The 16,082-nt window shown below is 49.2% G+C and overlaps 1 protein-coding gene across 2 annotated transcripts in view; it reads left to right on the plus strand.

Annotated features, from left to right (window-relative positions):
• Window positions 1–16,082, plus strand: part of GALNT14 (polypeptide N-acetylgalactosaminyltransferase 14) — a 220,255-nt gene that overhangs the window by 141,934 nt on the left and 62,239 nt on the right. For both annotated transcript variants that reach the window (XM_040224143.1, XM_040224145.1), the window contains exon 2: window positions 2,013–2,182. In XM_040224143.1, the coding sequence (XP_040080077.1) occupies window positions 2,013–2,182 (170 nt within the window). The remainder of the gene's footprint in view (window positions 1–2,012; window positions 2,183–16,082) is intronic.

A 16,082-nucleotide genomic window follows, 5' to 3' on the forward strand; every position in this document is an offset into this window, starting at 1 on the left:
ATGTTCCAAGCACAGATGACAGCTGTCAGGCTATGGCATGGCACAGCCCAGGCTGGGGTTTCAACTCCCCTCCCCCAATGTCTCCATGTAGCAGCAATATCACAGGACATTAATAAAATCAATTATTGGATAAAAATCACTGGTTTCCAATGCTTCATTTTGTGCTATTAGCAGGAGAACGCTGTTTCAAAAGAAGATAACAGAGAGAGTGTGAAAGGGAGAGATCAATTACCTGATAAGCTGGAGGAGTGCCTGAGATGAATGTGCACGTGGGCACGAGTGGCCCCCCTTACCTGCCAAGTGTGGGCTGAACGCCTGCACTGCTGTCTGCAGTGCCTGCCCTGGGCTCTCCTGTTAGGTGCCTGGAGGACAGAAGGGCATCCTGGTAGTGATGGGGTGGGTGGTACCCAGGCAGCTTCAGATACCTGTACAGGGCCAAGGGTCAGTAACACATGAATGAACATCTCATCCTCGGTGACTATGCCAGCCCCGGGGCTCCGGCCCTCACGGTCCAGGTCAGGGCCTGGTCATTAGGTTTTTCCAGACGCAATGTTCTTTTGGCTTTGATGAACCTAAAAGGTCTGAGCTTTGCTGATACAGACTGCCTCTCCCCTAGCGGGGGCAGTGCTAGCATCCACTGGGCAGTGACTATCAAGGGAAGCACCCAACTTGCAGAGGCCCTGAAGCCCACACCCCCTACTGGCTGTGAGGAATCTCTGGTGGCTGCAGAGCTGGGTGGGCAGGGCAGAGGCGGCAGCCCGGGGTCTGGGCAGGAACCGGCCTCCCCCTGTGTGAATCTCCTTGCCTGCTCTGCACTGGAGGGTCCAAGAGACAGAGTTCTGCTTGGGCTTGCTCTGCCACCATCCACCTGGGGACCTCAGACAAGCCAGTAACCTTTCTGAAACTTTGTCTTCCCTACCCTGCAGAGGGTCTTCGTGAGAATGAATCGAGATGATGAGTGCAGAAATCGCTTTACACATTCTAAAGTGCGGTCTCCTCATATGATGAGGGTTGTTTCTTGCTCCCCCTTTTTACACATTCTAAAGTGCGGTCTCCTCATATGATGAGGGTTGTTTCTTGCTCCCCCTTGGAGGCTTCTTAAAAATAACTATGGATTCCTGGGTTGGAGAAGGAAATGGCAACGCACTCCAGTATTCTTGCCTGGAGAATCCTGTGGACAGAGGAGCCTGGTCGGCTGCTGTCCACAGGGTCGCATAGAATCAGACACGGGTCGCATAGAATCAGACACGACTAAAGCGACTTAGCATGCATGCATGTGTTGGAGAAGGAAATGGCAACCCACTTCAGTATTCTTGCCTGGAGAATCCCAGGGATGGAAGAGCCTGGTGGGCTCCCGTCTATGGGGTCGCACAGAGTCGGGCACGACTGAAGCGACTTAGCAGCAGCAGCAGCAGCAGCAGCCTGGGATGGAGAAAGGAAGGAACACTCAAGGTGTCTGTCCAGCAGGTAGCACCCCCGTTATAGATGGATTGCTTGCTTTCCATTGCTGCCCTCCTTTGGCAGAGCAGGGAATGGCAGTCATTGTGTACCTACTATGTGTTAGCCATTGTGCTGGCACTTTCCAGCACATGTCTCAAATTAACCCAGAGAGGTGGCCTCTGGGGTTAGTATTCTAGAATCCAAGTCCCAGCCCTGTTGCTTCCTAATTGTGGTATCTTGAGCAAGGTGCTTGGGCTGTTGAGACGGCTTCCTTGTCTGTGTAGTGGGGATACGAGCAACATCCATTTCCTAAAATTATGAGAATCACATGAGATAAGTGTATAGGTCCTAACCCAGTGCCTGGTATATGAGTACAGCACTCATTAAATGGTAGCTGCCATTGTCGTCATCATCATTTATTATTACTGCTGATGGTTTTATTAATGTCCTACATCTGCCCCATCTTTGCACTGAACCTTGCCAGCACATGCTTGGTCTCTGGGCACTGACAGACAGATGGAGCTGAGAGGGCCTGGGGCCATCCTCACCGACTTCCCCTTTATGTCCCATAGATTTTGGATGGTGACTGGGATGACCTATGGGAACAGTTTGATGAGCGGCGGTATCTGAATGCCAAGAAGTGGCGTGTCGGCGACGATCCCTATAAGCTGTATGCTTTCAACCAGCGGGAGAGTGAGCGGATTGCCAGCAACCGGGTGGTCCCAGACACTCGTCTTTTCAGGTACTTTCTCCCGACCCCTCCCCACAGTCATGAGGGGTAAGTTCAGTGCTGGAAAAATGGGTGTGGAGTGTTAGTCATGAGTGGGAGTCCCAGCGGTTCTCAATCTAGGCATCTCCTAAGAATTACTTGGGGAACTTTAAAAAAATGCTGATCCCAGCCTCCAACCAGCTGAAGCATCTCTTTTCTGAGCTCCCCAAGTGATCCTGTTGAGCAGCCAGGATTGAGAATTGCCACCACAGGTAAGTGTTTCTTGAACTTAAATCATCTGAGGTTCTTGTCACACTGATTCAGCAGGTCTGCGGTGGGGCCTGAGAGTCTGCATTCCTGTCAAACTTCCAGGTTCTGCTGATGGATGGTCCAGGGCTCACATCGAATAGCAAAGGCTTAGAACGATAGCTCTCAAAGTGTGGTTTCCCAGACCAGGAGACCAGTATCGGCATCACCAGTTAGAACTGCAGATTCTAAACTTCCCCCCAGAACTACTGAGTGAGGTCCTCTGGGGTGGGGCCTGGTGACCTGTGTCTCAACACGCACCACCAGTGATTCTGATGCCTGCTTAAATTTGTAAACCACAGAGCATCAGCTGGCGCTGCGGCTTCCTTTTGTGGATCAGATAAAGTCCCTGGGTGGTGGGTGGGTCCAGCTTAGAGGCCCTGGGTTTGAGTAGACAGCAGGCCCTGGAATAAAGATGCCTACCTGCCTACATGCTGCAGCCCTCTGCCTCTGCCCAGGAGACAGGCTCTGTCTCAGTTCCTTTGGAGACCTCTGGCTTCTCTGGTTCCTTCCTGCCCCCTCCTCTCAGTTTCTTCAACCACAGGGGTCAATATGCTGCCATCCTGTTGGCAACTGGCATCACCTTTACCAAGAAGCTCCTACTATAGCTCTTGGCCCACCCTGGGGACCCGACTCCATAGACACAGTTTAACCTCTCCCTTTTCCCATCATGCCTTGCAGCTAAGGTTCAACTAGCTATGACACCAGTTGCCCTCTAGGGGGAGAAATCTGTGATGTGTGATAGGAATTCAATAAATGTTAGCTGAGCAGATGAAAGGGAGAGTAAGCCTGGAAAGACAACTGACTGCTCTTTTCCTGTCTGCCATACGAGTATACAGGACAAAAGGAGCTAGAGGAAGTCCCCTTCTCCATACCCTCCCATCCTCATGGGCTTCAGATAAGGAATCAGGAGAACAGCCTCCATTAAAGGGAAAAAGGCCTTTTCCCTGAAAGAATTCTCATTACTGAAAGAGAAGAGTGAAGAAACAGCATGTAGGAGGGGGCTGAGCTTATTAAATTTGCTTCCAATTTCCCTACCACAGTAATTGCATTGTGAATTATAGGATGCATTAGGACAGTGCCTGAGACCCAGAACTATTAGCTGAGCATTAGAGCAGGTGCTGCTGAGAGGGCGGGCACTGGGGGGCATGGCCTAGGAATCCACAGGTGCACAGGTGGAGTGAGGAGGGGAGAAAGGAGGAAGGCTGTGAGGGTTTCACCAACAGCCCACTGTGCTGGCTGAAAAGCCAGTGCACTGGGGCATGGAACCCCCAACAAACTAGTCATATTGGGGCATCATGTGATAGACGCCTCGGAGGGGCGGGGGGCTTGATCCTCTGCGTGAAACTGAACAGAATCGCCATCTTTCTCTTGGTCCTTTTTCCCATGGAGTCCATGGTATTTTATGGGAGGCAGTGGGGTTTACCTGTAGCCTGGAATGACTGAGTTGGAGAGTAAGGGATAAGACTGGGGCAGGTTTTGAACTCCCCATCCCAGGGTTTATGGGAGTCTTAGGGTCCCTGGGGTATGTGGTGAGGATAGTTTAGAAATGAGTGACTACAGCTTCCAGTGAATCTGTTCACTCACCCTATGAGGTTATCAGCCTTTCCCTGCCCACCCCATTCCTTATGTAACACTTGACATTTTCACAGTCTTCAGACAGAAAGCTGCTGTCTTGGGTCTTCAGTCATGTCTTTGCTGCCGCTCCATCTCCCCATCCCCGATTCAAGCCCAGTGAGAGGAGTTGAGCAAGGTGCCCAGCAATGGCCTTCCACCCGTCCCTGCCCCTGTCTTAGGTTTGTCTTCTCATCTGCGTTTGAGCTAGGTAATCTTGAAGCCTTCTCACTCCCCAAGTGCTGCACAGTTGTGATGGGTTCCTTCTTCCATGGTTGACCTTCTCTTTTTCAGATATAAATACATACATACACTCTGCTCTCCCACCCGCCTTGGTCTCATGTGAAGACTACATGGGTGCTTCATCAGAGCATCCAAAATTTCCCCTAAGGCCCATAGTTCTGTTAATGTGGATGAAAGCCTTAATTTCTAGTGGTCACAAGGATGAATAGATGTGGCTGCCTGTGTTGGGGGTAGGGTGGGGGTGGAGTGCCATAAATAACTATTTCAACGTGAGGAAGAGACAGTGTCTAACTGGGGTGAGTCTGAGAAGATTTCCCAGGGGAGTTCCACTATTTATAAAGCATTGACTGGTCCAGCAAATAGTCCCTGTTTCCCAGGCCTGCCGCCCCCACCCGTCAGCACATTCTGGTGACAACAGCTGGATTTGCCATCATCCAAGTAGCACATAAAACGTCTGGCAGACAGGAAGCCATTAAGTGGAGGCACACCCCTTGAGAAGGAGAGAAATATTTTGATAAAGCACATGTATATTTTTGCTGTTGCCTGGCAATGCTTATTATGGGGTTGCTTTGATTGCAGGGGAGCAGGTGGCAGGGTGGATGCACCCAGAAGCTATGGGCTGGTGGGGGGTGGTGTTGGTGAGAGCTGGGAAGCCTCGTTAGTTCACCTCCCCCTGGCCAGGCTGGGTCTGAGTGTTCCAATCGGCATATCCTCCTGGGCTCTGTCCAGTGCGGTGCTAAATGGTTCGAACAGTAGGATGCCCATCGCTTGCCTGGAGGGAAAATTCCATACTTCGACACATCTCACCAGGAAGCCATTTTTCCTTTGCTCTTTTCCATCCTGGGAAATGAAGGGGCTGTGGCCCCGTCTAGGATTGCATTTCTCCGTCCTTGTATTTACTCGGTTGGAATGGCTGTCGAAGATGATCACCATTTCTCTCCTTGTACTCATCACTTAGTGGTGATAGGAGAAAAATTTTTATGGTTGGAATGGCTAAGCATAAAAAATGTTCATATTCCCTCAGAGTCAAGGCGATTCCACTAGCTCAGCACAGAGTTGGTGATTCCGTATCAAGGTGGAGGGAGGGGAGGGGACACCCATCACAGACACTTAGCTTTGCAAATAGGCCTGCCCATCCACTGCATTCTGGTCGCTCCTATGCACCGTTTTTCAGCACAGGAGTTTGTGAGCCTGGTGACAGTAGTTCTGAGAGCGCTTCACTCCAGAGCACTGCAGAGGTTCAAAGAGCTTTGAAGGAAATAGTGGGAGGAGTTTCCCAACGGCCTGGAATCTCAGCAGGAGAACTGTGTCTGCTGCCCTGAGGACCACCTACAGGGCCGGGAAGGGGTTCTCGCCAGGGTCCGGGGGAAGAAAGACCACAGAGGCTGAGACAGCAGGTGTCTCTGGGCCAGGATTCCTTCTACTCTGGTCCCACGTCTCTTGCCTGCTGCCCCTGCAGGCTCTTCCCTCACCCTCTACCCCCAATCCTGGCCTGCTCTGTAAGTTTCAGACAGATTTCCCTTAATTCAGTTAATTTAGTTAATTCCCTTAATTTAGTTGATTCCGTAAACATTGGTCCACTTTTACTATCACACTGGCCCTACCTTATCATCGTAGCAACCCTGAGAGATGCCCTAGGCAACATATCCCTGGGCAGCACAATATTCTGAGAGCCTCTGCTGGTGGGGGGACCAAGCTCAGTCTGAATCGGAAGCACGCCCAAGGGAGTGCAGTGTGGGATCTTGGCTCGGAGGCTCTGACATCCTCAGGGTAGGGTGTTGGGTCTTAGACCCGGGAGTTTACTTGGAGGTGAGGCGGAAGAGATGTGTGAATTCCAGTCACATTTTGCAAGACAGTTTGTTCATTCTCATTGCTGTATAGTATTCCTTTGGAGGAAAGTGTTACAATTTGTATATCTAGTCTACTGTTAGTGTTTATTTAGAATTTTCCAGTGTGAGATTCTTCTGATAGAGGGCCTATGAGTAACCTTGTATTTATCGCCTGTTGGCGAACAGGCATATAGGTTCCTGTAGGGTGTGTCCCTGGCAGCTTCTCTAGATATTGTCAAACATCTAAGGAAGCTTTCATGTTAGCCTTTCTAGAGCCTGAGCAGTGGTATATCACTGTGGTTTAAGTCTGCCTTTCCCTGCTAATCAGTGAAGTGGAGTACCTTTTCCTAAGCATATTAGCTACTTGCATACTTGATCAAGGGTCTTGCCCCTCCCCTTTTCATCTTGCGATGCTCTTTGCCCAGGAACCAAACACGAACCCTGACTCTCAGTCCTTCCTCAGTCATCTGCTCCTTTTCTGATGAGTTTCTGGCATTTTGTCCTGTATCTGGGCAGCGTGATAAAATGGGGGAAACAACTGGACTGAGCATGAGAAGAGCTGAGTTTTGTCTAAGTTGCTCCCCACCTCCTCAGCTCTCTGGGTGTGTTTCCTCACCTATAAGAAGTAAGAGAGCTTCCCAGGTGATGCAGTGTGAACCTGCCTGTTGATGTAGGAGACCTGGGTTTGATCCCTGGATCAGGAAGATGCCTTGGAGAAGGAAATGGCAACCCACTCCAGTATTCTTGCTTGGGAAATCCCATGGACAGAGGAGCCTGGCGGGCTACAGTCCATGGGGTTGCAAAGAGTTGGACACAACTGAACAACCGAGTGCAAACACACACACACACACACACACTCTCACACACACACAAGAAGTGAGAAGTAGCTCAGAGATTATGAATAAGGTTACCTCTAGCTCTGCTGCTGGTGGAAGATAGTCTGCCAGTACATGCCAGAAGTGACCTAGAAAGTGGCTCAGGTTGGAGGCAATTTCCAGATGCAGGGCTCCCTCTGACTCAGCAGCACCTCCCTGCTCCTCAAAGCCCTGGATTAATCCTTCTCACACACAGGAGGCAAGGGTCCCACAGAATCCGTAGAACTGTCCTTTTTATTTGCTGCCATGGCCATTTCCTTGCATGGCCTCCCCCTCCCTCTCATGCCTCCCCCTCCCTCTCATGCCTTCCCCCCAGTGGAGGTGACCAGACTCCCTTCCATCTGGAGATCAAAATGTAAGCTGGTTTAACACCGTCTTTGCACTTATCTGAACATCTCAGGATCTCTTAAACACAATGACAACAAAACTGTTTGCCCCTGGAGTTGACATGTCACGTGGATGGCAATTTGACTGCAAACTGCAAACTGTCCTGCCCACGTTTTTCAGTCTAAGTATAGGAAGTTGGAACATGTGGCTTCTTTCCCTTTAAGACCCGGGATGCTGGCATGTGCAGTTACCATTACCCACTAATACTTTGAAGAACATTTGTGGTGTGATGCCCCTAATGCAGAGAGAAACAAGGCTGGCAGGACTGGCTCAATGAGGCCCAGGGGATCTCAGGACACCTGCCGCAATTTCTCAGTGATCGGCTGAACCTTGTGGTGAGTCCCTCAGATAAGGATAATCACATCTTATAGTTATAGGCCTTGATGTCCTCAGTACCCTCTGGGTGAAGGGTCCATTGTCATTTCTCAGTGGATGAAATAGAGGCCCGGGAAAGGCTACTGGTTGGCTAAGTGGCAGGTAGGTTTCCTCACCACGTGAACTTGGAGAGAGAGCATCTTTGTCACTTACCTGCTGATCCTACTGTGAGTTACTCAACTCCTAAGCCTCAGTTTCCTCATCTTTAAAATGGGAATAATAATGGTACCCAGGGTTGCTGTGGGGGTAAGCAAATCCATCCATGTCAAACGCAGAGCCTGGTCTTTAACTCCTTGTAAGCATGCAGTGACTGTTAGCTGTGGTCATGAGCAGTCAAACTGGTATTAGTCTGAGGACCAGCATTAGCACTCAGACCCTGGGGTCTTTTCACTGCTCCACAGCTGTGGGCAAAAGCAGGCCCAGGAGGTGGGTGTAGAGAGGGTGACTGAAACCAGGAGAAAGGGGTGACGTGGATAAGTTTGGGGAGGTCCTGGCTTGGCACCTGCCCCCTATGGTGTTCTCCGAGAGCTAGGTAGGCAGGGGTGGAGGGGACGGGGGCAGGTAAGTTGTGCAGAGAGCGTCCTGCCTCAGCCTTGGCTGTCAGCGCCCAACACTTCACATGCCTGAATGTCAGACTTACTTTGAAAATGAGAACGTGAAACAAGCCATGAGGCAATCGCAATGCCGTGTCTGGTAAAATTTGCACTCTTCAGATCCTAGGGACAGATGCCAAGGCCAGCAGAGGGAGTGATTTCAGGGCTGGGGTCCAGGAAGTACAAAATGTGTTTGACAAGAGCTGAAAAGAGCAGAGAGGAGATGACAGCTGTGGGTGGGAGAAGCTGTGGGAAGGAGGCCACCCGTGTGGTCCTGGTGACAGACAGTGGGATGAAGTGACATAAGCCCTGGGCCCCAGGGTGCCAGGAAAACTCACTGAGGAATGTGTGATGGGACGGAGGAAAGGCTTTGCTGGGGGACCTGTGGAATCATGTAGCAGCTGGGCTTCCATCTGGGCTGGCGAGGGGCACAATCAGCAGAGGCCCCTTGCGGAGTCCTGGGTGTCCTGGACGCAGTAGGAGGAGCCACTTACATTGGATTGAAGCGGATTATATCCGACAGCTCTCACCTCCTGCACTCACCTTACCCTCCCAGTGACCCTGAAGCCAGCCCCATCAGGCCTCCTTAGCTCTGTTCTCTGGTTTTCCCGCTTCTCCCTGTCCCTCCTTGATTGATTACGTAGACACTTCCTTTTTTCCCTTTGCTGCAAGCCTTGCTGAGCCTGCCTCTCAAGACATCAAGTATCCAGCCTGCTTTCATGTCTCAGGGCAAGCCCACTGCCCACCCTGTGACTCAAGCCAAAACCTTTGGTGTCTGCCCTCCTCGCCCACCCTTGATTTGTGCCCTCCTCACCCACTCTTGATTTGTTGAGTCTGCCTCTTGGATACCTCTTGGCTTCTGACTTTGCTCCCTGCTCACTGCTGCCCTCTCTACCTGGGTGACAGCAGCAGCCCCCAGCTGCCCTCCCACTGGGCTGTGGTCCCACACCCGTCCATGCCTCCTCCACCGACAGTGTTCCAGAGGCGGATGCATCCAGCCCCGTGCAAAGCCCTGCCCTGCTGCCAGCTCACCCCGCCCCTAAAGCCACGCCCACCGCAGCCAGGCTCGGGCTTGCAGCTGCCTGACTGTGCACGAGGGTTCATGCCTTCTCACCTTCTCATCTTCACAGCCCTCTCTGCTCGGGATGCTCTCTCACCTTTCAGGAACCCGGGTGGGTGGGGTCCCCTCTTCAGGGAGACATTGTGCCAAGTAGGACAGCACCTCCCATTCCCGTGCTCACTTCTGAGCAGCACCCGTTACCCCAGTTTCAAGCTCTCCCTCTCCCCTCCTTGAACGACCTGGGCAGGAATGCTGGCTTATCTTTGCACCCTCCTCCAGAGCCCCAGAGTACCTGGCACTCAGACGCTTCATCAGTCTCAACTGATGACTGATGGATTCAAAGAACACCCCACTGGATTCATTCTCAAACGATCTGAAAACATCAGGGTGTGCAAGTGCAGGCGTGGGAATGAATCCTCAGAGCAGAGGGAGAAAATCAAATCACGGGAAATTTAAAACCACCTTCACTCAACAAAGAATTCTCCGTGTTAGCACATAAATCCAGGACCATAATCAGCCAACATTTATTGATCAAACTATTCCCCTGACACGTGGTAGGCACCTTATATATGTTCTTTCAGTTAAGCCTCACAACAACTTTGCTATGATCCGGGGTTTAGAGAGGAGGAAAGTGACTGCAGTCAGTTGACTGTCTGGCCCATGGGAACATCAAGCAGTAGAAACGTGGCCACTACCCATGGAGAAGATGGGACAGCTGTGCAGAAGTGGGAGGGAGGCCAGGGAGCCCATGAAGAGTGCAGTGGAGGTGCTAACCTAGGGTGAGCATTGGCCAAATGTCATACTGAGGCAGCTGTAGAAAGGATGATGGCTGGATGGGGAGGCATGTGGAGGTCATGGTGCAGTTATGACCAAGAAGGAGTGGACTGGGTTATTGGGCTAGAAGGCTCAGGTGAGGGAACTATTGGGCAGGGCTAACACAATGGTGGGGGCTTTGGGATGCAGCCAAGGTTTAGCTTAGGTAACTACCAAAGGTAGGGAGACTTAGATATGTAAAGCAGAATGTTAGGAAGATTAATGTGGAAGGTTGGGGGGAAGGAATGAGATGACATGCAGTCAGAAGGCTGTTGCAGTCCCACAGACCATGAGGGTGGGCCAGGCTCAGGCAGATGGAAGTGAGAATAAAGGGATGGAAGTAAAATTTGGGGCATGACTAACTTGGGGATGGACCAACCATCTAGAAGGGTGTGGGCAGGCATGAGAAGTCTTGGCTTTTTACCTCCTCAGCTCAGACCTTCCACAAGGCCACCACTGTGAGTTCCTGGAGAATAAGAGATGTTGGATGCTTGACCTTCAAGCAGATCATTCCAGATCTCTGTGTGCTGGGTCTTCACTAGGCTATCTTACCTCAGCTGCTTCAGTTAGAGGAGCATTTCCCCCTTCAGGTAAAGGGAAGGAATGACTCTTCTCTGATCCTTTAGCTGGAAGGTCTGATAAATACCAGGAAATAGCTCAGAGAAGATCAAGGGGGGACATCCTTCCTTCTGGACAGCCAGACTTGTGATTTTCCATCTTTTCAGTACCTTCCAGCATGCAGACTTCAAGAGCAAAGACAGAGAGAAAGGTCATTATGAACCAAAGGTTTTCAAGTGAGTGAGCTGGCTGACCATCAAGGGGCATTCTAGTGGAACGTGAGAGCTCAGAGTTGGGAGCCAGGCCATCTGGTGTGACATTGAGATGTGGCTGCTTACTGACTCTGACCTCACAGTCTTCTCCATGATGGTCTTAGAGCACTTCCTCAGGGAATGATTGTGCAGATTTAAAGCTCTTGGAAGAATACCTGAGACACAGGGTTCCGTCACTGTTATCTATTATTACTACTGTGTAATGTGATTCAAGCAGTACTAAAATAAGACTTGGAGAAGCCCTAGTCTCAGACACTGAGAAATCTTTTTCAGGAAACATTTCAAAAATAAGCCTTGGCCCACCTCCACACTTCCGGGTCCTGGCTAGACTCTGCATTTGTCTTTTGAGAACATGCTCCCCTGCACACACACATGCACATATGCGGGCACCCGGTTACCATCTGGGTTGTGCTTGGTACCAACTGACATGGGGCCTGGCAGCATCCCAAGAGAAGCCTCTTTGCAGCTTCCTGAGAACAGCCGATCTTCTTGGAAAAAAGGCACTGCTACTTCCCTGTGGTTTCCACCAGACCTCAGTGTTCCGCTCCCTTCAAAGGGGCTGTTCAAGAAAAGACCAAAATTAGTTATCTAGGAAAACACAGTGGTGCAAAGTGGAGCCGTGGTCATTTCTAGGCGGTCTCAATGCGACCAGAGGTGTCCTCATTCTGCAGCTCAGGTGTGTGTCTTGAGCCCAGGTAGCACGTGATGGCTGGGGTGGCAGCAGTGCATGAGGAGATAAATTGCGGCTGTGCTGTGCTCAGTCACTCAGTCGTGTCCCACTCTTTGCAACCCCATGGGCTGTAGCCAGCCAGGCTCTTTTGTCCATGGGGATTCTCCAGGCAAGAATACTGGAGTGGGTTACCATGCCCTCCTCCAGGGAATCTTCCCGATTCAGGGATTGAACCCAGGTCTCCCGCATTGCAGGTAGATTCTTTACCATCTGAGCCATCAGGGAAGCCCAAGAATACTGGTGTGCATAGCCTATCCCGTCTCCAAGGGATCTTCTGGACTCAGGAATTGAACCAGGATTTCCTGCATTGCAGGCAGATTCTTTACCAGCTGAGCTACCAGGGAAGCCCAAATTGGGGCTAGAGATTGGAAAAACCATAGCAACTCATTTATATCAGCAGCGCCAAAAACAGAGCTGGGGCTGTTGGTTCCAGAGCAAGTGTGGTGATGTCGTGTCTCCTGTGTTTAGTGTCCACACTGGCTGTGGAGGGTGGACATAGGTGCATTGTTGTTACTATGCTTTCAGATGCCATTTGATATATCTGTGCAGATCTGATCTGTAGAGTCGGGGAAAGGAGGAGATGCTGAGGGAGATTTTCTCAAAATTTAATTTTACAGTTTATAGTGCTTTTAATTATTCTGAGGTTGTGGCCTTTTGAGTGTTTAAACACCCTTTCTTTGATAAAATAACAATGGTGCTAGATGATGAGAGTTTTAAAATATATTTTTGCTGCAAAAGAAAATGGTGCAAGCCTAATAATGGCCTTGATAATTTTTTAAAATTTTATTTTGCTCACATGAAAGAACCCAGTATCTAGAAACTATTGTCTGACACTAATGTTGAAATTTTAACTGCATTATGTACAAGCTTTAGTAATGACCTAGGACAATGATGTCTAATAGAAATATATGTAAGCCATGTAGGTAATTTAAAATTTTCTAATAGTCACATTTTAAAAAGTAAAATTTTAAGTGAAATTAATTTTAATAATATATATTATTTTAACCCGATCACCTGGAGAAGAAAATGGCAACCCTCTCCAGTGTTCTTGCCTGGAAAAATCCCATGGACAGAGGAGCCTGAAGGTCTACAGTCCATGAGGTTGCAAAGAGTCAGATACGACAGCCACTAAACCACCAGCACTACCACCATTCATGGGTATCATTTTGACATATAATCAATGTAAAAAAATTACTGATGAGATATCTTATGTTCTGTACCAGTGTTGGAAATCTTGCGTGTATTGCACACTTACAGTGCATCTCCATTCTGATTTATCTCAAGTGCTCAATAGCCACCTGTGGCTGGTGGCTACCATATTGGACAGTGCAGGTCTGGGAGAAGAGAGCACCCGAGCTAACGTCTGGCAGCCCTACTGGATAGGATTCTTCCCTCCCATGTAAGGAAACATTGTTCATCCCCAGGACTCACTGAACAAGGGGAACATCTCAGCGTTTTAAAAACAGCTGAGTATTTTCACTGCAACAGAGAATGCCTCAGAACCTCCACAGACACAAGATGACTATCCCAGATGTCTCCCTGGACAGCCTGAGCCAGAGGCTCCCTGTTTTCCTACATGGTACCATTCTCAGTTTGGGTGACTTATTTGGTCTCCTCTGCGTGACTCACCTTGGCACTTCACCCAGCTTGCAGTTCTGCAACTTGCTGGAGCTGGTGTCACCGGTCACTTGGCAAGGGACATATTTTCCTCTGGCTTTGACCCCATGAAAGCTTCACCTGCTTCCTCTCCCACTCATCCACCCACTCATTATTCAGACGTTTATTATATATGTCTACTGTGTTTAGTCACTGTGCCAGGTACTGAAGTTAGAACTACAAATGAGCCCTGGGTTTCGCTGCAGCTAACAATCAGCAGAGGAGAAAGAGAAGTAGTTCCCAATGCCTGATCATAAACCGCACCAATGGGGGAGTGCAGAGTCCTAGGAGAGCACATTAGAAAAGACTTAGATGTCAAGAAAGGCTTCCAGGGGAAGTACCTTCCAAGCCAGGATTAGAAGAGGAGAAAATAACCAGGCCTGGGAAAAGAGGAGAATGCATTCCAGACATATGGGAGGGGGGGCAGCACCTTCAGAGGTCCAGAGGGAGAAAGAGCAGGTCAGGCAGAACGTGGCTGAAAATTGGAGGATGTGACGGGAGGAGTCATAGGTGGTGCCAGTTCACCAAGGATGGTAAGCGGTGATTTGGAGTTTCAACTGTATTTTGTGAGCACTTGGGCAGTGTTGAAACATATTAAAGATGTACAGTTTGGAATGATCATTCTAGCTGCAGCATGCAGGAGAGATTGGATAGGGATAAAGTCAGCTAGGAAGTGGCTGCAATAATCCAGCAAAGACATGAGGGGAATAGAGAGAAACCGCCAGGTCAGGAGATAAGTAAGAAGGATTGATAGGACTAGGTTTAGTGAGATTGGACGTCGGGGAGGTGGAGGCAGGATTTGAGAATATCTCTTGGGTTTGGGCACCTGGTAGGTGGTGAGTTGGGAAACATGGAAGGGTGAGCAGACTTGGACAAGGTGAGAGAGGCAGAGGGCAGCTGAAAAGGTCATCACATGGGAACATTCAAGAGAAGATGTTCATCAGGTTAAGGTTAGGGTTGGGATCATTAGCAAACAGATGGGAAACTGAAGGCTTAGAAACAAGTAAAATAATCTAAAGAAAAGGAAGATTGAGAAGAGGATGGCTTAGGAGAGAATTTTGGAGGGGAACACCAGAATTTCAGAGGGGAGAAAGAAAAGGAAAACCAAACCAAGAAACAGCTTAAGAAGGGGAGAGCCATGCTAGGGTGATTTCACCAAAGCCAAGGGCAAAGAACCAAACATTTAATGATATGTGTGACCTTCTATATTAACTACTACAGAGTTGACCAGCAAGATAAAGACTGAAAAGTTTCTGTTAGATTTTGCAACATGGATTGCTTCTTGGCCTTTTGGCTAAGATCCAGTGTAGATTGAGTGACACAGAGAAATAATAGGGAGTTTGGTGGGACTGTTTTGAGGGGAGAGGCTGATAAAGGGCACCGGAAAACAGTGGCCAGTAACCCTGTATGGACTGGGGCTGCTGTAAACCATCTGAAAGCACCCCTGTGACCCGCCCCCCCAACCCCCAACCAAGCCTAAGTGCTTTAAGGGAATAGTAAGTTCAATAGACAAGAACTAGGAGATCTTAGCTTGGACACTACCTAGTAACGTGATCATGGCGGGTCAATTCACTCATTGTTCTGGGCCTCAGTTTAGACATCTTAAAAAAAGGGGGAGCTGGAGGTAGTGTGTTTTAAAATCTGTGTCCTACAAAATTCTGTGTGGTAGGATGTTAGGTGGTTCAGTATAGCCCTTAAATATGGAGTTCCCATTATATGTGAAGGATTACAGGGCAAGGTCAAAGCTTGGTAAACAGGGCCTAGTGGAAGTCTCAGTGTACAAGGATAAATCACCAAAAAAGTATTTGAATAGTTTTCCAGTATTTCTCATGCACCAAACTTATCTGACTCTTGTAGACTTTCTAAAAATATATTTATTTATTTATTTGGCTGTGTCGGGTTTTATTTGCGGAGGGTGGGCTCCAGAGTGCACAGGTTCAGTAGTTGTGGCTTGGGGGCTTAGTTGCCCAAAGACATGTGGGATCTTGGTTCCCTGACAAGGGATAGAACCTGCATCCCCTGCATGGAAGACAGATTCTTAACCACTGGACCACCAGAGAAGTCACAACTCTTATAGACTTTATTCACAGAGCATGAATAGACTTCTCTTAGAAATACAGTCCAGAAGCTCACAGTGTAGGAACTGATCACCAGAGGAGCTCTGTGGTCCTTTCCTATCCAGTACAGCAGCAGTCCAGGAGTTTGTATGGAGCCAAAGAGGGAAAGATCTTCCATCTACTCTGGGCTGCAAAATGGAGGCAGAGACCGAGTCTTTGGGGGCCTCCAGACAACGTGGCCCTTTATATCCTGGTTACCCCCTGTCCCAGTTAGCTTCCCAGTTTGTCAGCGACCCTTTGGGGCATTCTTATAGTACATCACCAGGAAAATGCAGAATTGACTTAGGAGATCACCATTTTGATTTACAGCCTGCAGTTAATAATGTTAGTGGAAGTGCTCTAGAATTGTCAAGATGTAGATTTTTCTTATAAACCTGATGCTAATGGAAGTAGGTGGCTAAGAAATCTAGAGGGTCCTCTGAGGCACGGGAATTGAACTGCAGACCTCGAACTGGCCTGACAGATAGATTCAACCAAGAACAAGGTGATAGTTGGTACAAGGGAA

This window comes from Oryx dammah, unplaced genomic scaffold (genome assembly GCF_014754425.2).
Source record: "Oryx dammah isolate SB20612 unplaced genomic scaffold, SCBI_Odam_1.1 HiC_scaffold_25, whole genome shotgun sequence".
Taxonomy (NCBI): Eukaryota; Metazoa; Chordata; class Mammalia; order Artiodactyla; family Bovidae; genus Oryx; species Oryx dammah.